Source organism: Hemiscyllium ocellatum, chromosome 35 (assembly GCF_020745735.1).
Source record: "Hemiscyllium ocellatum isolate sHemOce1 chromosome 35, sHemOce1.pat.X.cur, whole genome shotgun sequence".
Lineage (NCBI taxonomy): Eukaryota > Metazoa > Chordata > Chondrichthyes > Orectolobiformes > Hemiscylliidae > Hemiscyllium > Hemiscyllium ocellatum.
Genome location: NC_083435.1, coordinates 21805217 through 21825818, shown reverse-complemented (window position 1 = coordinate 21825818; position 20602 = coordinate 21805217). Strand labels below are relative to the sequence as shown.

Below are 20602 nucleotides of genomic sequence, written 5' to 3'. Positions count from 1 at the left end.
AGTAATATACTGCCTTAGTAATATACTACACTGGGTTAAAATCGTGGACCTCCTTCCAAAATGGCATTGAGGAGTGGACCTGCAACCCCCAATGACTGCAGAGGTTCAATAGGGTAGGTCACCATCAACTTCTCAAGGGCAATGGCAGTGTATGACAGTAACACTCATATTTTTGAATGAACTCTTTTAAAAAAAAATAATTTTAATAAATAATTTTTGGGGCAAGGTAGAAAGGCCAGTTATGGCCAGCTCTCAACTTGCCCACATTCAATATGGCGCCGCGCCAATTTCCCCTTTGCCCGGAGTAAAGATGGCGAGCGGGCACCGACGCGCATGCTCCATGATGGGAATGGAGGGGGAGAACGCGTCTCCCGGGTGTCCATACGAAAGATGGCGGAGGCATAGCCATTTACGGGACTGCGCATGCCCAGAGCTGCGTCTGTCCCCGCCGGGCGGATCGACGTGCTCCGCGGAGCCGGGGGAGGTTGGTAAGTGACGCGGCCCGGCCCCTGCTTTATGATCTCGGTGCAACCCGTAGACGGTCTTTTCGGCGGCGGATCGCGAGCGGAGCAGGTGCGGGAGAGCGGCGGCGGGGAGAGGCCTGAGGGTAGGCCCCGGCCCTGACACCGAGGGCAGGGGAGAGGAGGGGGGGGGGGTCCTCGCCTCGGCCCGTGATAGGGGGATCCTCGCCTCGGCCCGTGATAGGGGGAAGGTTCCGGGGGAGAGGGCCTGGACGGGGCCGCCCCAGTGAGACATGTGCCCGCGGCCTGAGAGCTAGGCCCTCAGCCTCGGAGTCCAGTGTCCACAGGGAAGAGACTGGGCTGGGAGCGTGTGACTGAGCCACGTGAACCGGGGCCCTCTTGTTCAGATGCTGACCCCCCCCCCTCCCCCACACCCACACTCCCCTCACCCTCACCCCCCACCCAACTCTCCACCACCCACCTCCTCTCACCCTCCCCCCCACCCTCTCTACAACCCCCCCCACCACCCATACCCCCCCACACACCCCCACCACCCCCCCCCCCCTCTCCCTACAACCCCCACACCCACACTTCCCCTACCCCCCCACACCCACACTCCCACCACCCTCACCCCCCCACTCTCCCTACAACCCCCCACACCCCCCACCACCCATACCCCCCCCACACCCACACTTCCCCTACCCCCCAAACCCCCCCACCCACAATCTACCCCCCCACCCCCCACACCCCCCCACACCCCCACACTTCCCTACCCCACCCACACCCCCAACACCCCTATACACTCCCCCACCGTCCCTACAACCCCCCTACACCCCCCACTCCTTCCCTACACCCCCACACCCCTATACATCCCCCCCACACCCTCCCTACAGCCCCTATGCCCCCACCCACACCCCCTACACCCCTATACACTCCCCACCCTCCCTACACCCCCCACTCCTTCCCTACGCCCCCCACACCCCAAAACATCCCCCACACCCTCCCTACAGCCCCTACGCCCCCACCCACACCCCCAACACCCCTATACACTCCCCCACCCTCCCTACAACCCCCCTACACCCCCCACTCCTTCCCTACACCCCCCCACACCCCAAAACATCCCCCACACCCTCCCTACAGCCCCTATGCCCCCACCCACACCCCCTACACCCCTATACACTCCCCCACTCTCCCTACAACCCCCCTACACCCCCCACTCCTTCCCTACACCCCCCACACCCCTATACATCCCCCCCACACCCTCCTACAGCCCCTACGCCCCCCCCCACATCACCCCCCCCCCCCCACCACCACCACCTATACACACCCCCTACACTCCACACCATCCCCCACCTCCAGTGATTATGCCAGGACCATATGAGGTGTCTCAGGGGTTAGCGCTGCTGCCTCTCAGTTACCAGGGAACCGGGTTCAATTCCAGCCTCCAGCAACTCTCTGGTTTGCACGTTCTCCCCGCGTCTGCGGGGGTTTGCTCCGGTTTCCTCCCACAGTCCAAAGATGTGCAGGTCGGGGTGGAATGGCCCATGCTAAATTGCATCATTCAGCGGGGAATGGGTCTGGCTGGGTTACCCTTCGGAGGGTCCGTATGGACTGGTTGGGCCGAAGGTAAAAGCAATGACTGCAGATGCTGGAAACCAGATTCTGGATCAGTGGTGCTGGAAGAGCACAGCAGGTCAGGCAGCATCCGAGGAGCAGTAAAATCGACGTTTCGGGCAAAAGCCCTTCATCAGGAATACAGGCAGTGAACCTGAAGCGTGGAGAGATGAGCTAGAGGAGGGTGGGGGTGGGGAGAAAGTAGCATAGAGTACAGTGGGTGAGTGGGGATGGGATGAAGGTGATAGGTCAGGGAGGAGAGTGGAGTGGATAGGTGGAAAAGATGATAGGCAGGTAGGACACGTCATGGGGACAGTGGTGAGCTGGAAGTTTGGAACTAGGGTGAGGTGGGGGAAGGGGAAATGAGGAAACTGTTGAAGTCCACATTGATGCCCTGGGGTTGAAGTGTTCCGAGCGGAAGATGAGGCATTCTTCCGCCAGGCATCTGGTGGTGAGGGAGCGGCGGTGAAGGATGCCCAGGACCTCCATGTGCTCGGCAGAGTGGGAGGGGGAGTTGAAATGTTGGGCCACGGGGCGGTGTGGTTGATTGGTGTGGGTGTCCCGGAGATGTTCCCTAAAGCGCTCTGCTATGAGGCGTCCAGTCTCCCCAATGTAGAGGAGACTGCATCGGGAGCAACGGATGCAATAAATGATATTGGTGGATGTGCAGGTAAAACTTTGGACGTGGAAGGCTCCTTGGATAGAGGTGAGGGAGGAGGTGTAGGTTTTACAATTCCTGCAGTGGCAGGGGAAAGTGCCAGGATGGGAGGGTGGGTCGTAGGGGGGGGGGATGTGGATCTGACCAGGTAGTCGTGGAGGGAACGGCCTTACCTGACCAGGTAGTCATGGAGGGAACGGAGGTTGGGCCGAGGGGCCTGTTTCCACCCTGTAGGGAATCTAATCTAAAATCCTGAGGCGCGAAGAGGCTGTTCCCCCTTACTCTGTGATTCTCTCCCCAACCTTCCTTTCTGATTCTTCCCTCCCCAACCCCATCCTCTCTGATTTGAGCCACCTGAATCCCAGCCTCGCTTGTTTCACTCCCCCCTCCGAATGCTGTTCTCTCTGGTTTTGCCCCCCAAATCATGTCATGTCTGGTTGCACAACCCCCCCCTCCCCTGGAATCTCGTCCTCTCTGTTTTTTCCACCCCGCCCCCCTGAATCCCATCCTCTCTGCACCCCACCCTGCTGGAATCCTGTTCAGTGTGATTTAACACTCCCCTCCCCAAAATCCTGTCCTCTCTGATTTCCTCCAACCCCTTTCCTGCTTATGTTTCCTCCCCATTCTTTTATGGCTGACATGTTCTCTCCTCCCCTCTCTCCTCTTTCTCTCCTCCTCCCCCCCCCCCCAATCAATTCCTCCATTGAAATCCTCTGAGCCAACCTTTCCTTCATCCTAAATTCCTTTCCCTTCAGTTCTCAGGAATGGTCACTGACCCAAAATGCTTACACTGATTTTTCTCCACAGATGCAGCCTGACCTTGCTGATCTTTACTGCAATTTCTGTTTCCATTCCCTCCGGTCATTTCATCTGCTAACAACAAGTGGCAAGGGCTCACGTCTGTCGTCTTCTAGAAAGCTTTGTCTCTGCCACACGCTTAACATGCTCGGATCACCGAGCGACCTGGGTTTTACAGAACCCTCCTTGTATTTTTAAGCGCTCGTCCCATGCCCAGGGTTCAGGAACTCTGTGTGCTCCAGGGCAATCAAAATGTCCCTTTGGCAGAATGCTTCTGGGTAATTTCTGCCTGTGCAGAGGTTTTCACACGTGAGCGTTGTGCTCTGCTTTCACTGGACAGTGCCCCTTGACCACTTCCCCTGGATCTACGCTGCTTAGTGCTGAAATGTCCCTTAATTTTTTGTCTCCTAAGAGTGTACCACTCTTACTTTAGCTTCTCTCAATTTGATTTAGGTTGATGTATTATCTCTCGGTCTCTCTTTTTGCAGAATGACTGAGTGGGAAGGTGTGCCCGCGGTTGCGGAGACCCCTGAGATCAAGCTGTTTGGCAAATGGAGCACAGATGATGTCCAGATCAATGACATTTCCCTGCAGGTATTTTGGAGCTGTTCCTTATTCCTCCTCTTTATTGAGTTTTCCCACAACTTTGCGTGGTGTTGTTACAGTTGTAATAATGGAAATACGCCAGGCAGTCTGAATTGGTTAAACGTGATTTGTCATGGACAATAACCTTGAGTTTTTAATGTTCTGATCACTTTAATGTTCAATTCTAGCATCTTCCTTATTTCAAACTAGTTGGTCCGCATTTGCCTGTTTCCTACCTCCATCCCTTTTTGAAAAGAGGGCTTATTTGCTATTTTTCATTCGGTTGGGACCTTTTCTGAAACTGATACTATATTTTTGTTCAGGCAATAACTATTATTCAGGATGCTGGGGAAAGCTTGCCTGTTTTAAAATGAGTATCGCCACAGAGCCTTCTCCACCAACCTGAGCATGGACAAAATCTTGGCTTAGCTTCTCCTCTGAAAGACAGTACTCCCTCAGCACAGCACTGGCAGCAGCTGTATAGATGGTTGTGTTCAGCCTCTGGAGTGTGACCTGAATACAAAGCCTTCTGATTCAGACATGCGAGCGCTGCCAAATTCACCATGTTTTCTGGAGACCTGTATTTTAACCGATCTTCACCCTCACCAAACCTGTGATAGCAGATTTGGGTTTTGGGGGTGTCTAAATCGGTGCCTGGTTGCTGTACCTGGCATCCCAACAATTAGCTGAGTGATACTTTCTCGCCAGGTTGTGTGTGCTGCCAGCACTCGAGTCGAAGACGGGAGAATGTGTTCTCCTGATGTCCTACAAATATTTGAAATAGGAACAAAAGTAGACCCCTTGAACCTGCCTAGCCAAGTATTTATGATCAGTTTTTTTTCAAATTCTGTTTCCCACCTACCCCAATGTTCTACCTGACCAGAATCTTAACTGCCTTAATCTTGATCTTCCAGTGTCCCTGCCTCCACCACATTCTGAGGCAGTGTTCTAAAGTCACAAACATTCAGAAATTTTTTTCCCCAAATCTCTCCTGAAATTACAAACCCTAATTTTAAAATGGTCATACCCCGCATAACTGAAGCAGAGCTTTCTTACTTTTGTGTCCAATTCCTCTCGTAATAAAGGGTGGCATCCCCTTAGCTTTCTTGATGACACACCACTGTCAAAAGAAGCAGAATGTGAATCTTGAGGTACTTGACCATCCATCCAGTAGGTGGACCACATACTAACGTTGTAGCTCATGTGCCCGAGCAGCTACATTCCCTTATACCTGGGGTTTCAGCAGTCAGTCTCTTTAAGTAATATTCTGCTTCTTTGCTCTTTCTGCCAAAGTGAATCACTTCACGTTTTTCCACATTATATTCCCAACTGAAATTTTTTTTCCCCCATTCATTCAACCTGTGTATATCCATATGTAACTTCATTATGTTGTCTTCACAGCATGCTTTCCTATCTAATTGGTGTTGTCTAACAGTTTAATGCCCATGTCTTTGTTGCCCCATCAAAGTCATTGCAAATTTTTAACACTTGAAGCCCCAGTACAGACCCTTGCGGACTCCACTTGCATCCTGCTAAGCAGACAGGAATGTTAATACAGACTGTGCTTTCTGCCAGCCAGCCAATCCTATGGCTGTTGATATGTTATCGCCTGCAGTCTGTGCTTTTATTTTCTGCAAAAATCTTTTGTGGTTTCTTTATCAAATGCCTTGTGGGAATTCAAACAAATTGCATTTACAGGTTTCATAGCATGTTATATTTCAAACAACTCTGAATTTGTTAAAAGTGATTTGTCATTGACGAAAGCATGCTGACTCTTCTCGGTAACCTTGTGTTTTTAATGTACTGATCACTTTAATGTTCAATTCTAACATCTTCCTCATTTCAAACTAGCTGGTCTGTATTTGCCCGTTTTCTACCTCCATCCCTTCTTGCTTAGAGGGCTTACTTGCTGTTTTCCATTCGGATAGAACCTTTTCTGAAATTAGGGACTTCTGAAAATAAATACCTATCATCCTCATTAGTGACCCTGTTCAGATTTAAGGATAAAATCCGGCTGGACCCAGCGACCTGTCCTTTCACTGCTCTGCCAGTTTGCTCAGTGCACTGACCTCGTGATTTAGCTAAGTTGTGCTCTCCAATCCTCCCTCTCATTTACACCTATTGCAGGAATGGCTTTTGTGACCTCTGCAATTAGACCGAAGCAGAATATTCGGCCATTTCATGTGGCATCATTTCTTTATCATCTATTAATTCCCCATTCACATTCTTGAGAGGTGCAAAACTTTACTTTCTCCCCTTTTCAAATAGCTTTTAGAAAATTTTGCTATCCATTTTTGCATTTCTAGCTAGCTCCTGATTAACTTCCGAATCATTCTGTGCTGTTTCTTATATTCCGGCAAATTCTGGCATGCCTCTCACCTTGACGATTTTCTTAACCTCTAACTAATTCAAATGGTGGATGTCACACCTTAGGACTTTTGTTGAGAGTAGGCATACACTTTTTGGCTGTTTGAAATGTCCCCTTAAACTCTGCTGCTATATCTCGGTTGATCCATCACCTTGTTTAGAATGCACGAGTGCCTTCCCTCAACTAAAGCTGCCAGTAATGGGCAGTCACCTGTTTGCTGCATGTGGGTGCTAGTACTGAAAAGTATAAGCTATTCTGTGTTTACCTGTGATAGGTCTTTGACTGTTTGGATGCTTCATGCATCTATTTCACATTTTGTGTGCTAAACTTATCTGCTGCTCACTGAGGTCCCAGTGCACTACACTGGTAAATACTGACCCTTGGTGGCTAATTCTGGAAGTCTAGTCCCACACCACTGTCAAAAGAAGCAGAATGTGAATCTTGAGGTACTCGACCATCCATCCAGTAGGTGGACCACGTCAAGATGAAACAGTCGGGCTTTTTAACAATGATCTTCTACTTGTTTTTCAATCGGTGCTCACTTTTAGTAACTGGAAGCCCTGCAACTGCAGGCCGGTCATGTATAACCTTGCTGGAGGGGGAGATTTCTAGAACCAATAATTGGAGACAGAATTATAACGTTCTTCAGCAAATGTGGTTGAATTAAGCAAAGTTGCCATGGAATTGTTTTGTTTAAAGAGGTAAGAGTGTTGGTGAGTGCAGTGTGTTTGATATGCTGCACACGGGGTTCTAAATCCATTTGACAAGCTGCTGCAACAGAGTAGTGACCGCTGTCTATACTTTAGTTTGGAGGATTGTTTATAGTTCATCTATCATGGTGCATATTGCTCTTCCTGATGTATTGATGACTCAGACTGAGGAGCATGAGGCATAATTGGAAACGTAGTAAACAAGGAAGAGGATAAGTGTATGTGCATAAGGCTTTGAATTTGGAAAGGGCAAGTTGAGAGTGTATTTAAATATATAGCATTCTGGATTTATTAGTAAGGGTGTAGAGTATAGAATTGTGTAAAACGGTAGTTAGACAATGAATGCATTTCTGGATAAATGATGTGAGAGCATGCAAAAAGAGATTAACAAGAATAGTTCCAGACATGAGGAACAGATGTTTGGACTGTTTATTAGAGTTCTGGACAGAGTGGATGGGGGAACATTTACATGGGTAGCTGTATTGTGAGGGCACTGATATGAGCTAATTGGCAAAAAAAAAGTGGGGTTTCTTTTTCTAATCATACTGGGAGTGATTGAAGTTTAGAATGCACAAGTGTCAAGATATTTGAGAGGAAGCTGCAGCATCTTTTTTAAAAATAAAGCAAAATGTATGGGGTTGTGAAGTGAGACCAAGGGAATAAACAGTATTATGTACTTTTCTCATGTGCAGAGCATGTTTTGATGTTTTTATTTTGATGCATGTCTTTGTTGCGGCAACAGAATTCTCCTTCCCTTTGGCTGCAAACTTGCCCAGGTATGAGTTGTTGGACAATGGTGGGTCTCTGGGTAGGTCCTGACTCTTCAAAATCCACTTGCAAACCCTGGCAGCGTAAATGGAGATGTGGTTGCTGTCAAAGCCTGTCATCTTAAGCTGTTTACTTTTGCCAGTAGACACTGGTACCCCTTTGCATTTTGCAGTACAATACTTGTTTCTAGTTGGTGCCCACCAATGAAGATACTGTTTAGAAATATTGTCCTGCTGATAGTTCACTGAATTCTGTTAATCCTTTCATATTTGCGCTGGTGTTAATGCCTCTGCACTTGTTGACTGAGTGAGGTAATTGGTGACCCACGGGGGGGACTGCTTTCTACTTGTGAGGAGGCTGTTTGGATTGGTTATGTCTGACCTGGGCTGTTTGGTGAATCTGTCCCTTTAGTCTTGCTCTTTCCTCCCACTGGGCATATTTTTATTTGGCCCAGTATTGAAAAAGACTTTAGAATCTGCTTCCATTGCCTTTGCTTGCTTCTTGGCACATTTGTTAGTTGTCTTTGGTTGCACGTGAAGCCTTGCTGAACTCTTTCTTTCCTTCCCTCAGGATTATATTGCTGTCAAGGAGAAATATGCCAAGTACCTCCCTCACAGCTCTGGGCGCTACGCTGCAAAACGTTTCCGTAAGGCTCAGTGCCCCATTGTGGAGCGTCTCACCAACTCCATGATGATGCACGGGCGGAACAACGGCAAGAAGCTGATGACCGTGCGGATTGTGAAGCACGCCTTTGAGATCATCCACCTACTGACTGGTGAGGTAAGTGGCACCCCCTTGTGCGGTATGGAAGGAAAGGTCAGTAGGTCTGGCAGCATCTGTGGGGAGAGAGAGAGAGAGAGAGAAAAGCAGTTAATGCTTCAAGTCCTCTATGACTCATCTTCGAAACTGAAAGCAAGATGGCCTGAACAGTGTCTATCCTGTGACCAGGAAAGGAGTAGCAAGTGAATCAGATTATGGGATGCCCAGAGCAAAAGACAAAAGTAATGGTGGTAAAGAGGGGATAGCTATGGAAATTAGGTACAAATGTAAACCAGCATGAATAAAATGGGTCTATTCTGTTCAGAGTGAAGTCAGCAGGTTGTCAGGGATGTAAGAAAAATGGCATTCAGAGGTCACGCTCTGATAATGTTGAGTTCAACAATGAGTCTTAGAGACTGTGGAGTGTATAATTGAAAAAGGAGGTGTTGTCCCTCGATCTTGCATTGTGCCTCACTGAAAATGTTAGTGTGAGAGCAAGGTGGCTTGTTGAAATGGCAGGCACCTGAAAATTCGGGGTCATTGCTATGGTCAGAGTGGAGTCATTCCAAGAAGTGAGCACACAATCGGAGTTCTGTGGAATCCTACAGTGTGGGCGCAGATCTTTTGATGCATCAAGTCTATACCAACCCTTCAAAGAGTGTCCCTGCCCTGGTAATCCTGCAATTCCCCAGGCTAATCTACCAAGCTTGCACATCCCTGGCTGCTATGGGACAATTTAGCATGGCCCGTCCACCTAACCTGCAGGTCTTTTGTCTGTGGGAGGGAACCCACACAGCCATGGGGAGAATGTATGTGTGGAGTTTGCACAGTTGCCTGAGGGTGGCATTGAATCTGGGTCCCTGGTGCTGTAAGGCAGCAGTGCAAATCACAGAGCCACTATGCTGCCGCGTTTGGTATCACCAATATAAAAAGACCACGTTGTAAGCAATGAGTGCAAGAGACTAGATTGAAAGAAGCAGAAGTAAAATGTTGCTTTGTTTCATATTTGGGACCTTGGACAGTGATGAACAAGGAGGTGAATGGGCAAGTGTTAACCTGTGATTGCATTGGGGACGGGTGGGTGGGGGGGCGGGGCGGGGTGGGGGTAGGGGAGGTTCCTCAGTTGAGGAAAACAATGATGTTTTAGGCACCCTAGTGAAAAGTGCCATCCTTTGCATGTATGTGACTGGAGAAACTGATAAAATGGAATGGCATCCTCACAAGAAACACTGAGGAAGTGTCGGTAAAGTTATTGTGGAAGTTGGTGGGTTTGTAATGGATTTGGTTGGACAGCCTGTTATCAGAAATGGAAATGCGAAGTTAAGGAAGGAAAGGGAAGAGTTGGAGTGGTTGAAAGTGAGAGGAGGGTGGAAATTGGAAACAGGCCATTGAATTTGTAGTAGCACCAATGTCGTCATTGAATCAGAACGTAGTGGGAAGGGCTGAAGGAGGACTGGAACGGGAAATATTCCTGTCATATTCCCCACAAAGACACGGACATTATTGAGACCCTTGCTGGTACCCATAATGTGCACCTTTGCCAAGTAAGACAAGTTAAAGGAGGAATGAACATGGCTGTGTAGAGGAGGGTGTTGGTGGCGGGTGGACACTGTTCAGGCCATCTTTCAAAGGAAGTGGAGAGCCCACAGACTGTCCTGATGAGGCTGGACATGTAGGAATTGCACAGCCATGGAGACGAGGCATTGGCTGGGGCCAGAAGACTGGAACTCTAGGCACTGATATAAAGCATCAGGAGAGGTGCAAGAGCTAAACATCCCCTCAACCATTATATGTCAACTGTGCCATTATATACTGCTTTCAGCCAGGGGCAACCCCGACAATCTATTTTGCCCCGAGTCTAAGTGAAAGAATCAGACTGGTTTCCCCCTCCACACGTTCTGCTGAGTTGCTCCAGTACTTTGTTTTTATTTCAGATTTTCGGTAAGTTGACTTTACTTTACTTTAATAAGGAAAATGTTAGGTCAGAATTCCAATTCCTTTGTATTACAGGAGAAAACTGAGGCTCAAAATTGATGTGATGTTAAGAGTTGGACCAGCGAACTGACTGGTGTTTCACTTATTCACATGTGTCATCGTGTATGTGCAGCTGGTTTCTAACCCAGCTAGTTATCCAGAGATCTTGATGCAGATGGCAGCTCTGCAAATGAAGCTCAATTCCCCCCCCCCCCCCCCCCCCAAGCCGTGCTCAGTGCCAAACAACTGGTTGCTACGAAAGCTGTCCCCCTTGCCTGTACTCTTGTCCATCCCTCCCAGGGTCGTGATATGGTTAGCCTTGACTTTACTTTCTCCCACCCGCCCTCTGTATTCGTCGGATTGATTCCTGCCACCCTGAGCGTGGTCTGTTGTTTCTTTCAGAATTCCAAGTGGACGGTTCCCTTTGTGATGTCCTGGTTTGTTCCTCAATTATCCTCAGTCCCTCTTCCGTAGACCTTTCCTCGCATGCCGATGTAACCTTTTACATTTGCAAATAAACCAGCCATTATGTGCACTTTCGATCTAACTTCCTGCATTCACTACTCAACGTGGTCACCTCAGCGATGAGCAAATCTTAGTTCAGTCTAAAAACTTAAGGCGTGAAGCTGAGATTCTGGTAGTTATCTACATTCTCCGCCTTGCTTTCACACTGACACCTGTCTTCAGCTTCATTCACTGCCCCACTGAGGCTCAACCTAAGAGATCAAGGAGCACCATGCCATTTCCCAACTGGGCAATCGCACCCTTCTAGGCTCAACTTTGAGTTCAACAATTTTAGACCATAATCCTCTGCCCCGTTTTTGTTTCCTTCTCTTTGCTTGCTTATTTTTTATTAATTTTGTCAACAGCATACTTGTTTCTCTGCTCCAAAATTTTTTTTTGTTTCTTGCCCTATCTCCACTGCTTTGCTGAAGGAGTAAATCTTCTATCATAGTGCCATACCTTTTGGCCCAACTGTTTCATGCTGACCAGGTATCCTAAACTGCCCCATTGACCCATATTCCACTAAACCTTTCATATCCACATACCTGCCGAAATGTCTTTTAAATTTACCCACCTCGGCCACTTCCTCTGGCAGCTCATTCCATATATGCACCACTTTCTGTGTGGAAAAAGTTGTCCCTCAGGTCCTTTTTTTTAAACCTTCCCCTCACACCTTAAATACAAATGCCTCTAATTTTGGATTCCCCAACTCCGGGGAAAAGATCTTGGCTATTCACCCTATCTATGCCCATTATGATTTTATAAACTTCATAGGGTTACCCCTCAGCCTCCTACACCCCAGAGGAAAAAAGTTCCAGCCTTTCCTTCTAACTCAAATCCTCCAGTCTTGGAAACATCCTTGTAAATTGTTTTGCACCCTTTCCAGTTGAATAACATTCTTCCTATAGCAGGGTGACCAGGATTGAATGCAGTACTCCAAATGTAGCCGTACCAATGTCGTCTACAGCCATAACGTGGCACCCCAACTCCTGAACTCAACGTTCCATTTAGTCTCGCCTGTCTTTTATCCAGTAAAAAATGCGTTGCTGGTTAAAGCACAGCAGGTCAAGCAGCATCCAAGGAATAGGAAATTCGACGTTTCGAGCATAAGCCCTTCATCAATTGTGCTGCCTGACCTGCTGTGCTTTAACCAGCAACGCATTTTCAACTGTGATCTCCAGCATCTGCAGACCTCATTTTATACCCGAAGATTTTATCCAGTAACATAACTTCCTGTTAACCCGTCACCCTTTTGCTTGATGCCCTGTTTCTAATTTCTTCCTAGTATTGATGAGAGGTTACATGGACCTGAAATATTAACTCGCTCATCTCTCCGTGGACAGTGCCTGAGCTACTGAGGATTTCCAACATGCTCTCTCTATATCCCAGTTTAACCTTGCTGCTTTGTCATGTGCCTGCATTGAGTGTACTCTGCCAGGAGGTGGCCACACTATACAGGAGCAACAGATTGCGTGGCTCAGCAAGTCACCTGGGACAACGCCCTTACCTCTGGTTGAGGAGGCTGAGGAGTTGAGCATAAAATCAAGGCTGCTGCTTCAATGTGTGCTGTGGTGTTAGAGGTGCCACTTCTCGTGTGAAACATTAAACTTTAGGCCTTGTCTTCTGTCTCAGGTTGATGTAAAAGATCCCTTGGAATTAATGCAGGGAATTCCTCCCCAGTGCCCGGTGTTCATCTTTTATTGACGATGGGTTAAAATATGCTGGTTGTGGGATGTTCCTGTGTATAATTGGCTGACGCTTTTCCTAGAATGTAACTAAAGGCGTCTCCTAAATTCTCAGTTGAATTCTGGGTGAGTGGATGTAATTGCAGAACAACCAACCCCTGCCCCCCCACAACAACTTTTTGTTTTCATATTTTTAAAAAATCCTCTTATTATTAGTTCATCTCTGTCATCAAGGAGAGGATGTTGTGAAATTGGACCTGGGTCTAATAAATGGACATAATGGCCCTTGGGTGTGAGTAGTGGCAGCCAGTCCATATCTGTCCTTAGAGATCCTAGGTGACAGTGGAGTGCTGCTTTGCTGTGGTGGGGCTTGATCCTGGGTTTTTCCAACTTGCTTCCCAGCAGTGCAGCACAAAGCACGGTCTGCTCTGAACAATGTTTTTGGGCTGTGGCTGGGTGTTAGGTGATTAACCTTTCTGGAGTCTGTATGTTAACCATGTCTTTGTGCTTCTCAGAACCCACTACAGGTACTGGTGAATGCCATCATCAACAGTGGACCCCGTGAAGACTCCACCCGTATTGGCCGAGCAGGCACTGTCAGGAGGCAAGCTGTCGATGTGTCCCCACTGAGACGGGTTAACCAGGTATAGGCATTGGAGGGGGCTCACTTTTCCAGCGCTGCTTGCATTTTTCTTCACATGAATTTGGGGTATACAGTTTGGCCTAGGCAATATCCCATTCTCTACCATGTGTTTCCCACTTAGTCCAGACTGAGTTGTGGTTTGAGTCCCGACAGATGTGCTTGTTGCTCCTTCTGTTGGCTGCTCACTTTACTACAGTATTTGGAAAAATATTTTCATTGTCCATAAAGGGAGCTCACTGCCTTTATTTGCACATCAGTAAGTTAGGTAGCTGTGTGTTTTATGTAGGAATTTTGATGTCAAATATCTTTTGCTGTAATCTACTTGCACTTCTACACAGAATCATACAAATTTATTAATCACTACGAACACGGATGAGGCTATTCAGCTGTTTGAATCTATTCTAGCAATCAGCTAGACCAGGGTTGATTGATTTTGTAAATTCGTTTGCCCACCTTGTTCCTATATCTCTCAATATCCTAGACCGTCAAATGTTTGTCAGAAACTTACCTGGCAGAGGCTTTCACAGTGTGGCCTGACACCTTGGTGTTGCACAGAGAGAGCTGCGTTGTTGGAGGTGCTGTCTTTTGGAGTGGGCCTGTTTGTGTTCATGATGAAAGATTACTCAATGCTGTTGGATTGAAGTTCATGGCAGTTCTCTTTATCTTGGCTGAGCACTGAGCTGACATTTTGGCACCAGGTCAACCAGCCATTGCACTTGCTTGGTGGGTCCTTGTCATGTTATAATTGGGCCCAAAGTGCTGTTGAGGCCATCTGCAGGTTGTGAGAAGGGATCCCTAAATGCACATTTCTGAACTGTCCTGGAAATGTGAAACGTCAAGTGTACGTGTGAGTTTGTTCACGATTAACTGTGCTGTAGATATTGGCTGCTTGATTAGAGTCAGAGATGGGAGCTTGAGACGATTGTACCTCTAAAATGGGCGATACGGTGGCTCAGTGGTTAGCACTGCTGCCTCACAGCTCCAGCGTCCCAGGTTCCAGTCCCACCTTGGGCGACTGTGTGAAGTTTGCACATTCTTCCTGTGTCTGCGTGGGTTTCCTCTGGGTTCTCCGCTTTCCTCCCACAGTCCAAAGATGTGCAGGTCAGGGTAGATTGGCCATGCTAAATGGCCCTTGTGTTAGGTGTGTTAGTTAGGGATAAATATGGTGTGGGGGAATGGGTCTGGGTGGGTGACTCTTTGGAGGGTCAGTGTGGACTTGAAGGGCCTGTTTCCACACTGTAGTGAATCTAATCTTTTTTTAAAAAAAAGGGACTTGGGTGCTCACAAAGTTTGAATGTCTGACCTTTTTTTTGTTGTTTTTGTGTGCAGGCTATCTGGTTGCTATGTACTGGGGCTAGGGAGGCTGCATTCAGGAATATTAAAACCATTGCAGAGTGCCTGGCTGATGAGCTCATCAACGCTGCAAAGGTAAGTTGTCATCACGATGAAGGACATTTTTTTTAAAAGAAAAGTCCCTTTTTGTAATGGAGTGCTTGAAGCGTGGGCTGGGTCACTTTCTGCATTGCAGGGAAGGAAAAAAAAGAGATTTTTATAAACAAAGGAGTGCCTGCGTCTGAAAGACCAAGGGTTTGTTGACCTGATAAAGGGCCTGAACTAAATCAGTGAGTTTTTCATTACTGTCTCTCAAAGGACTTGCTGTGTCATTCCGAATTTCTGTTTGTATAAATCCACCTTTTGTGTTTGGAGAGTTACGTTTGGCAATTATGTAAATTGCAAGCCGTTGAATGACTGTGGTTGTGCGTCACATGGAAGACTTTGTCATAGTTGGTATGAAAAAGTGATGGGGTGATGAATATCCTTTTCTCATTTTATGGGTTTTAAAAAACAACAGAGGCATCCATTGGAAATGGGCACCACTGGCCAAGCCAGCATTAATTACCCTATCCCAATTACATGAAGTATCAACCACATTGCTCTGGGTCTGGGTCAGGTAAAGGTGGCAGATTTACTTCCTTAAAGGACGACAGTGAACTAGATGGGTCTTTCCTGATAATTATCAATGATTTCATGGTCATCGTGAGACTCCTAATTCTGATTATTTATTGAATTCAAAAACAATTGTCTGCTACGAAAGCATTTGAACCTTACTGGAGCCTCTGGGTTAATAGCTGAGTGGTAATACCAGTAGGAAGGAGTTGACGTTCAGACTCAGGAAACTGTGATGTGTAATACACTGTCTGAAAGACTACTGCAGGATTTACTGCTCTTTGAAAGGGAACTTGGATGGGGCCAAATACTAAGGAATAAGACTAACTGTTTCATCTTTTCAAGATATTTCAGTGGATTGAAAGCCCTCGATGCTATAACTAAGAAAGGTGGTGGTAAACTCCCTTCAGTCTACTCTGCCCCTATCTAAGGGAAGATATACTGGCAATGCAGGGAGTCTATGAAGATTCACTGGGGTGATTCCAGTTATGGTGAATGAATAGGTTGAGACTTAACTCATAGGGCGGCACGGTGGCACTGCAGTCTCACAGCGCCTCAGACCCGGGTTCAATTCCCGACTCAGGCGACTGACTGTGTGGAGTTTGCACGTTCTCCCCATGTCTGCGTGGGTTTCCTCCGGGTGCTCCGGTTTCCTCTCACAGTTCAAAGATGTGCGGGTCAGGTGAATTGGCCATGCTAAATTGCCCATAGTGTTAGGTAAGGGGTAAATGTAGGGTCTGGGTGGGTTGCGCTTTGGCGGGTCGGTGTGGACTTGTTGGGCTGAAGGGCCTGTTTCCACAATAAGTAATCTAATCTAACTAATCTAATTAGCAAAATGAGAGGTTTGAAACACACAGGATGCTTCGGGGAGGTGAGGAGCGGTTTCTTCCTCCTGTGGGAGAGTCGAGGATTGGGAAATATAATCTCAGAATAAGAGGTCACCCATTTAATATAGATGAATGTGGAATTTGTCCTGAGGGTAGTCAGTCAGTGGAACTATGTTACCACAGGGCTGTTGAGATTATATCATTTAAGTATATTCAAGGCTGAAATGGGCAGGCTTGTAATCACGAGAATCAACGGTTGTGGGGAAAAGGCAGGGAAATGGAGTTGAGGATTATCGTGATTTCATTGGACGATGGAGCAGATTTGATGGTCCGAATAACTTGCTTTCTACATCTATGGAGTTGTTTTCTGGGATAGCCTGAATTCTGATTTTAAAACTTCCTTCTGTGTTGTCTTAAGGTGGTATTTCTCCTGGCTTTAATATGTAGGTTGGCCCTTCATCTTAATCTAGGTAACCCACCCAAGTCAATGCACCCTCTGAACAAATAGCATATGGGCAAGCTGCATTAGAGCAGGTGCCACAATAGGGATGTTTGTTCAAAGGTCCTGAGGCATTTGTTGAAAGGGGGCAGAGAGTTGATTGAATGTTCTGGCTAGCATTCCTCTGTTGCCAAACACCATTTATAAGTAATAACCTGAATGTGTAATGTATTTTGATACTTATCTACCTTAGTGTATTTACTGAACTGCTTGGCTGCTCCTCCTAGTTTATCACTTTCATCGAGTTTTGGAGCCAGTTGCTTCAGTGACCATCCTAGTTTCCCACTTGGCGATGATGCAGTGCCTTCTCCGACTTGCCTGCCCTGAAATTATTCCCAACATGAGGTTTCATCCCATTTGATCCCTTGCTCATTGTGAAGAGCACATGTGACAGTGTAAAGCTGCAGGCTTAGAAGATCCTTTCTCCTACAGCATGGCACGCAACCTGGGGCACCATCTGGATTGTATGGGAGCAAGAGTGAGCCATGTCTTTGTTCAAATAATCGTATCTGCGATCCTGCTTTTGTATTTTGGAGTTTTGGGTGTTCTGCAAGGTCAGTTTGAGGGAATACTTCGATAGATTTAAAGCTTCCAGAAAAGGATGGCTGCTGGAGGTATGCCCCGTCTACCAACAATGCACTGGTTTAATGATTCTCTTTTTATTTGCAGGGTTCATCCAACTCTTATGCCATTAAGAAGAAGGATGAGCTGGAGCGTGTGGCCAAGTCTAACCGTTAGTTTTGTGATGTCTGCAATCTGTATTCTCTAATAAAGCTACTCAAAAGATGACCTCGACTCCCACGCTCTTCATAAGACAACAGTTCAGAACATTTACAAAGGAAGGAGGGGAAATGGGTGGTCTATGTTTTGGCTGCAGTACCGTTATTTTGGTTGCATTGTCAGTAGTGGCTGAGTTCTCGCTCGTGAGATTCCAAGTTTGGATCTCAATCTAAGACTTGAGCAGAAAGATTTGGACTGATGGTCCGCTTCTGGGAGAGGGCTGCCCTTTGGATAAAGGCCAATGAGGTGGACATGAAAGACACCATGGCAGCACATTTCAAAGCCGACCGGTGGAGTTATCCCTGGTGTTCTGGTCAATAGTTATCTCTCAGTGCATGTCACGTTGTTATCTGACTATTGGACACATGCTGTGTCCATATTGGCTGCCGCATTGCTCACTGTAAAAAGATGCAGTGGCAATATAAGGAAATGCATTTTTGTGCAGTATGTGATTAGTTGGGAATGCAATATCCCAAGTGAGAGTGGAGGCAGATTGAATTGAGAAAAGACAGAGTGGAACTAGGTAAATTCTTCTTACAGAGAAGCAATACCTACAGAATGGCTGCGTCCTGCGCTGTGACCCCTCAGTATAGTTCTTTGATGAAATGCATGGCAAAATGTGCTGTGCATTCTTCAGCGCATTGCAAAAAGTAGTTGGAAAACCAGGAGAAAATCTTTTAAGCTGCCCATGTTTAGGATCTTTTACTGCTGAGTGTATGGTGGAAGTCGATGAGCTCTTGCATTTTTTTAATATAGTAAAATGAGGACATCCCCGAGTATTGCGCCTTGTACCTTTTTTTTTGTTATTGGGAAATAATTTACAGGTTTTTTTGTACTCATCACATTCACCAAATTGTCAATCAGCAGGAAGGTTTACAACAGCCAGTTGGTTGAGCTGATGTACAGGCAATGGTAAAGATGCAATTTGTCTATTCTACATGTTGGTAGCAACCTATCAGGACGTACTTTGTTTCTGAGTATACCAATCTCAGTAACAGTAGGGTGGCACAGTGGGTAACACTCCTGCCTCTCACTGCCAGGGATTCTGGTCTGATTCCACCCTTGTCTGCATGATGTTTACACATCCTCCCCTTGTCTGTTGTCAGTTTCCTCTGAGTGCTGCGGTTTGCTCCCACAGTCCGGGGATGTGCAGGTTAGTTGGATTGGCCGTGAGAAATGCAGAATTACAGGAATAGGGTAGGGGACTGTGGGTAGGTTGGTGTGGATTCAGTGGAATGAAAGGAATATGACCACACTGTAGGGATTTGATGATAAAACAACTTGACCAGCACCTGCGGTGTTTGTTGGTTCCAGCCTCCAGTACATCGGTGGAAAGCTCGGAATATGTGTAACCGAGGAAAAGAGACGGGTGTAGCAACCCACCCCATGGGTCAGCAACTAGTCTTGGTCTTGACACAGCAGAAGGCTAATGAGGAGATCCTCCTGATCGCTATCTCTCTCTCCACCCCACTACCCATGCCACCACAACCAAATGTAGCACCATAGGTCTAACGTTCGATCACTGGGTGTCGCCTTTAACTACGCTGATTGAAATCTTTGCTAGTATGGAAGCCTAACTCGAACCCGATGCAATGAAATTGCTGGCGCTGTGATCAGCATAAATTTCCTTTGCTGCGTGTGGCCTGTTTATTGTGCTGCGTGTGGCTGTGTAGCTGCAGGCTCTGCTGCATTTTAGGGACTGTGTCTCTGACGTTAGTGTTACCTAGTTCTGATGGGTGGAGTGCTTTAAACATCCCTTGATTTACATCACTTGGTCATAAGGCCTTAGCTAGTAGAAATCCTGGCAATTCTCTCACTGTTTTGTGTGCTGACACACTGTCATGGCATTTAACAACATGAGAATTTTTTTTAAGGGATTCACCTGAATGAGCAGTGAAAGCTTTCGCGTAACGACAGTATGGGAATGGAATAAACACTTGGGAACGCATTTGCAGGACTGGAGAGAGGAAGGCAGCATAGATGAGTTCACTAACTCGAGTCCTGATACATAGCTTTCTGCTGTAGAGTAGACCTGGCCCACTTGCTGTTGATAGCTGAGATAGTGGGGGCTTAATGCTGTTTTTGCAGCAGTGCAGAACATTGCTAGTCAGGGTAAACATGATAGCATAGATCTTTCCTTGTGTGTAGGGAATAAAGCCGTGATCTGATTCAACTTTTATTCTTTTGAGGGGGTTGGCCATCTTTAGTTGCCCTTGAACTGAGGGTCTTGCTCGGCCATTTTAGAGGGCGGTTAAGAGGGCATTGTGACCATCTGGAGGCTCACGGAGGGCCAGGCCAGATAACGATGGCAGGTTCCTACCATCTAGAGACCTCTATGAACCAGACAGGATGCTTTTAGTCAGTGATAGTTTAATGATGGACACTAGCTTTCAGGTCCAGCTTTACGAACTGAATTTAAATTCCAGCAGCTGCCATGGTGGAGTTTGAACCTCCTGTCCTTCTAAGAATTAGCCTGGATATTCTGGATTCATTGCCCAGTTATATGGGCACTGTGCCATTCTCTCTCCTGTTTGCTACACCCTTCAAAGAAATAATCATTGAGCTGCTCTAGTTGACTGAAGGGTTTGATAAGATGGATAGAAATGGTTTCCTTTGGCATGGGATTGTTGATGACAACATGAAAATTAGTGCTTGGCTGTTAAGAACTTATATCAGGCAATATTCCTCCCTACGGCCCACCCCCACAAGAACGGGAGAGGACATGTGGGACACACTGCCCCTGCTGGCAATTGTTTGCCTACTGTTGAGTCAGAGCTTAGTGGATTTTCTTTTTTTGGGGTGGGGGGGTTGGGGGGTGTACAGGAAATGGTAACAAGGTTTACAGAGCTGGGGCAGTTTGAGACACGCCAACTAAAAGGGCTTGAGGAGCCAAATGACTAATTCCTCTTCATACATAATTAGTCACCTGTAGGAAAGAGAAGCCAGAATTTGGAGTTAAACGCCAGGTTTAATTAAGATCATAAGACACACAATTTATAGCAAAAGTTTACAGTGTGATGTA

At 46.9% G+C, this 20602-nt stretch overlaps 1 protein-coding gene across 2 annotated transcripts; it reads left to right on the top strand.

The window, feature by feature from the left end:
- The first annotated feature begins 487 nt into the window (after positions 1–487).
- rps5 (ribosomal protein S5) lies at positions 488–17589 on the top strand. 2 transcript variants are annotated; one of them, XM_060850988.1, is made up of 6 exons: positions 488–573; positions 4020–4125; positions 8533–8742; positions 13400–13528; positions 14857–14955; positions 17470–17589. In XM_060850988.1, exons 2-6 carry the CDS (start codon positions 4021–4023, stop codon positions 17536–17538), a joined length of 612 nt encoding a protein of 203 aa, XP_060706971.1. In that variant the 5' UTR covers positions 488–573; position 4020; the 3' UTR covers positions 17539–17589. The 2 variants fall into 2 exon arrangements, with proteins under 2 accessions (XP_060706971.1, XP_060706969.1); XM_060850986.1 differs by having other exon boundaries at positions 508–607.
- Positions 17590–20602: the final 3013 nt, after the last annotated feature.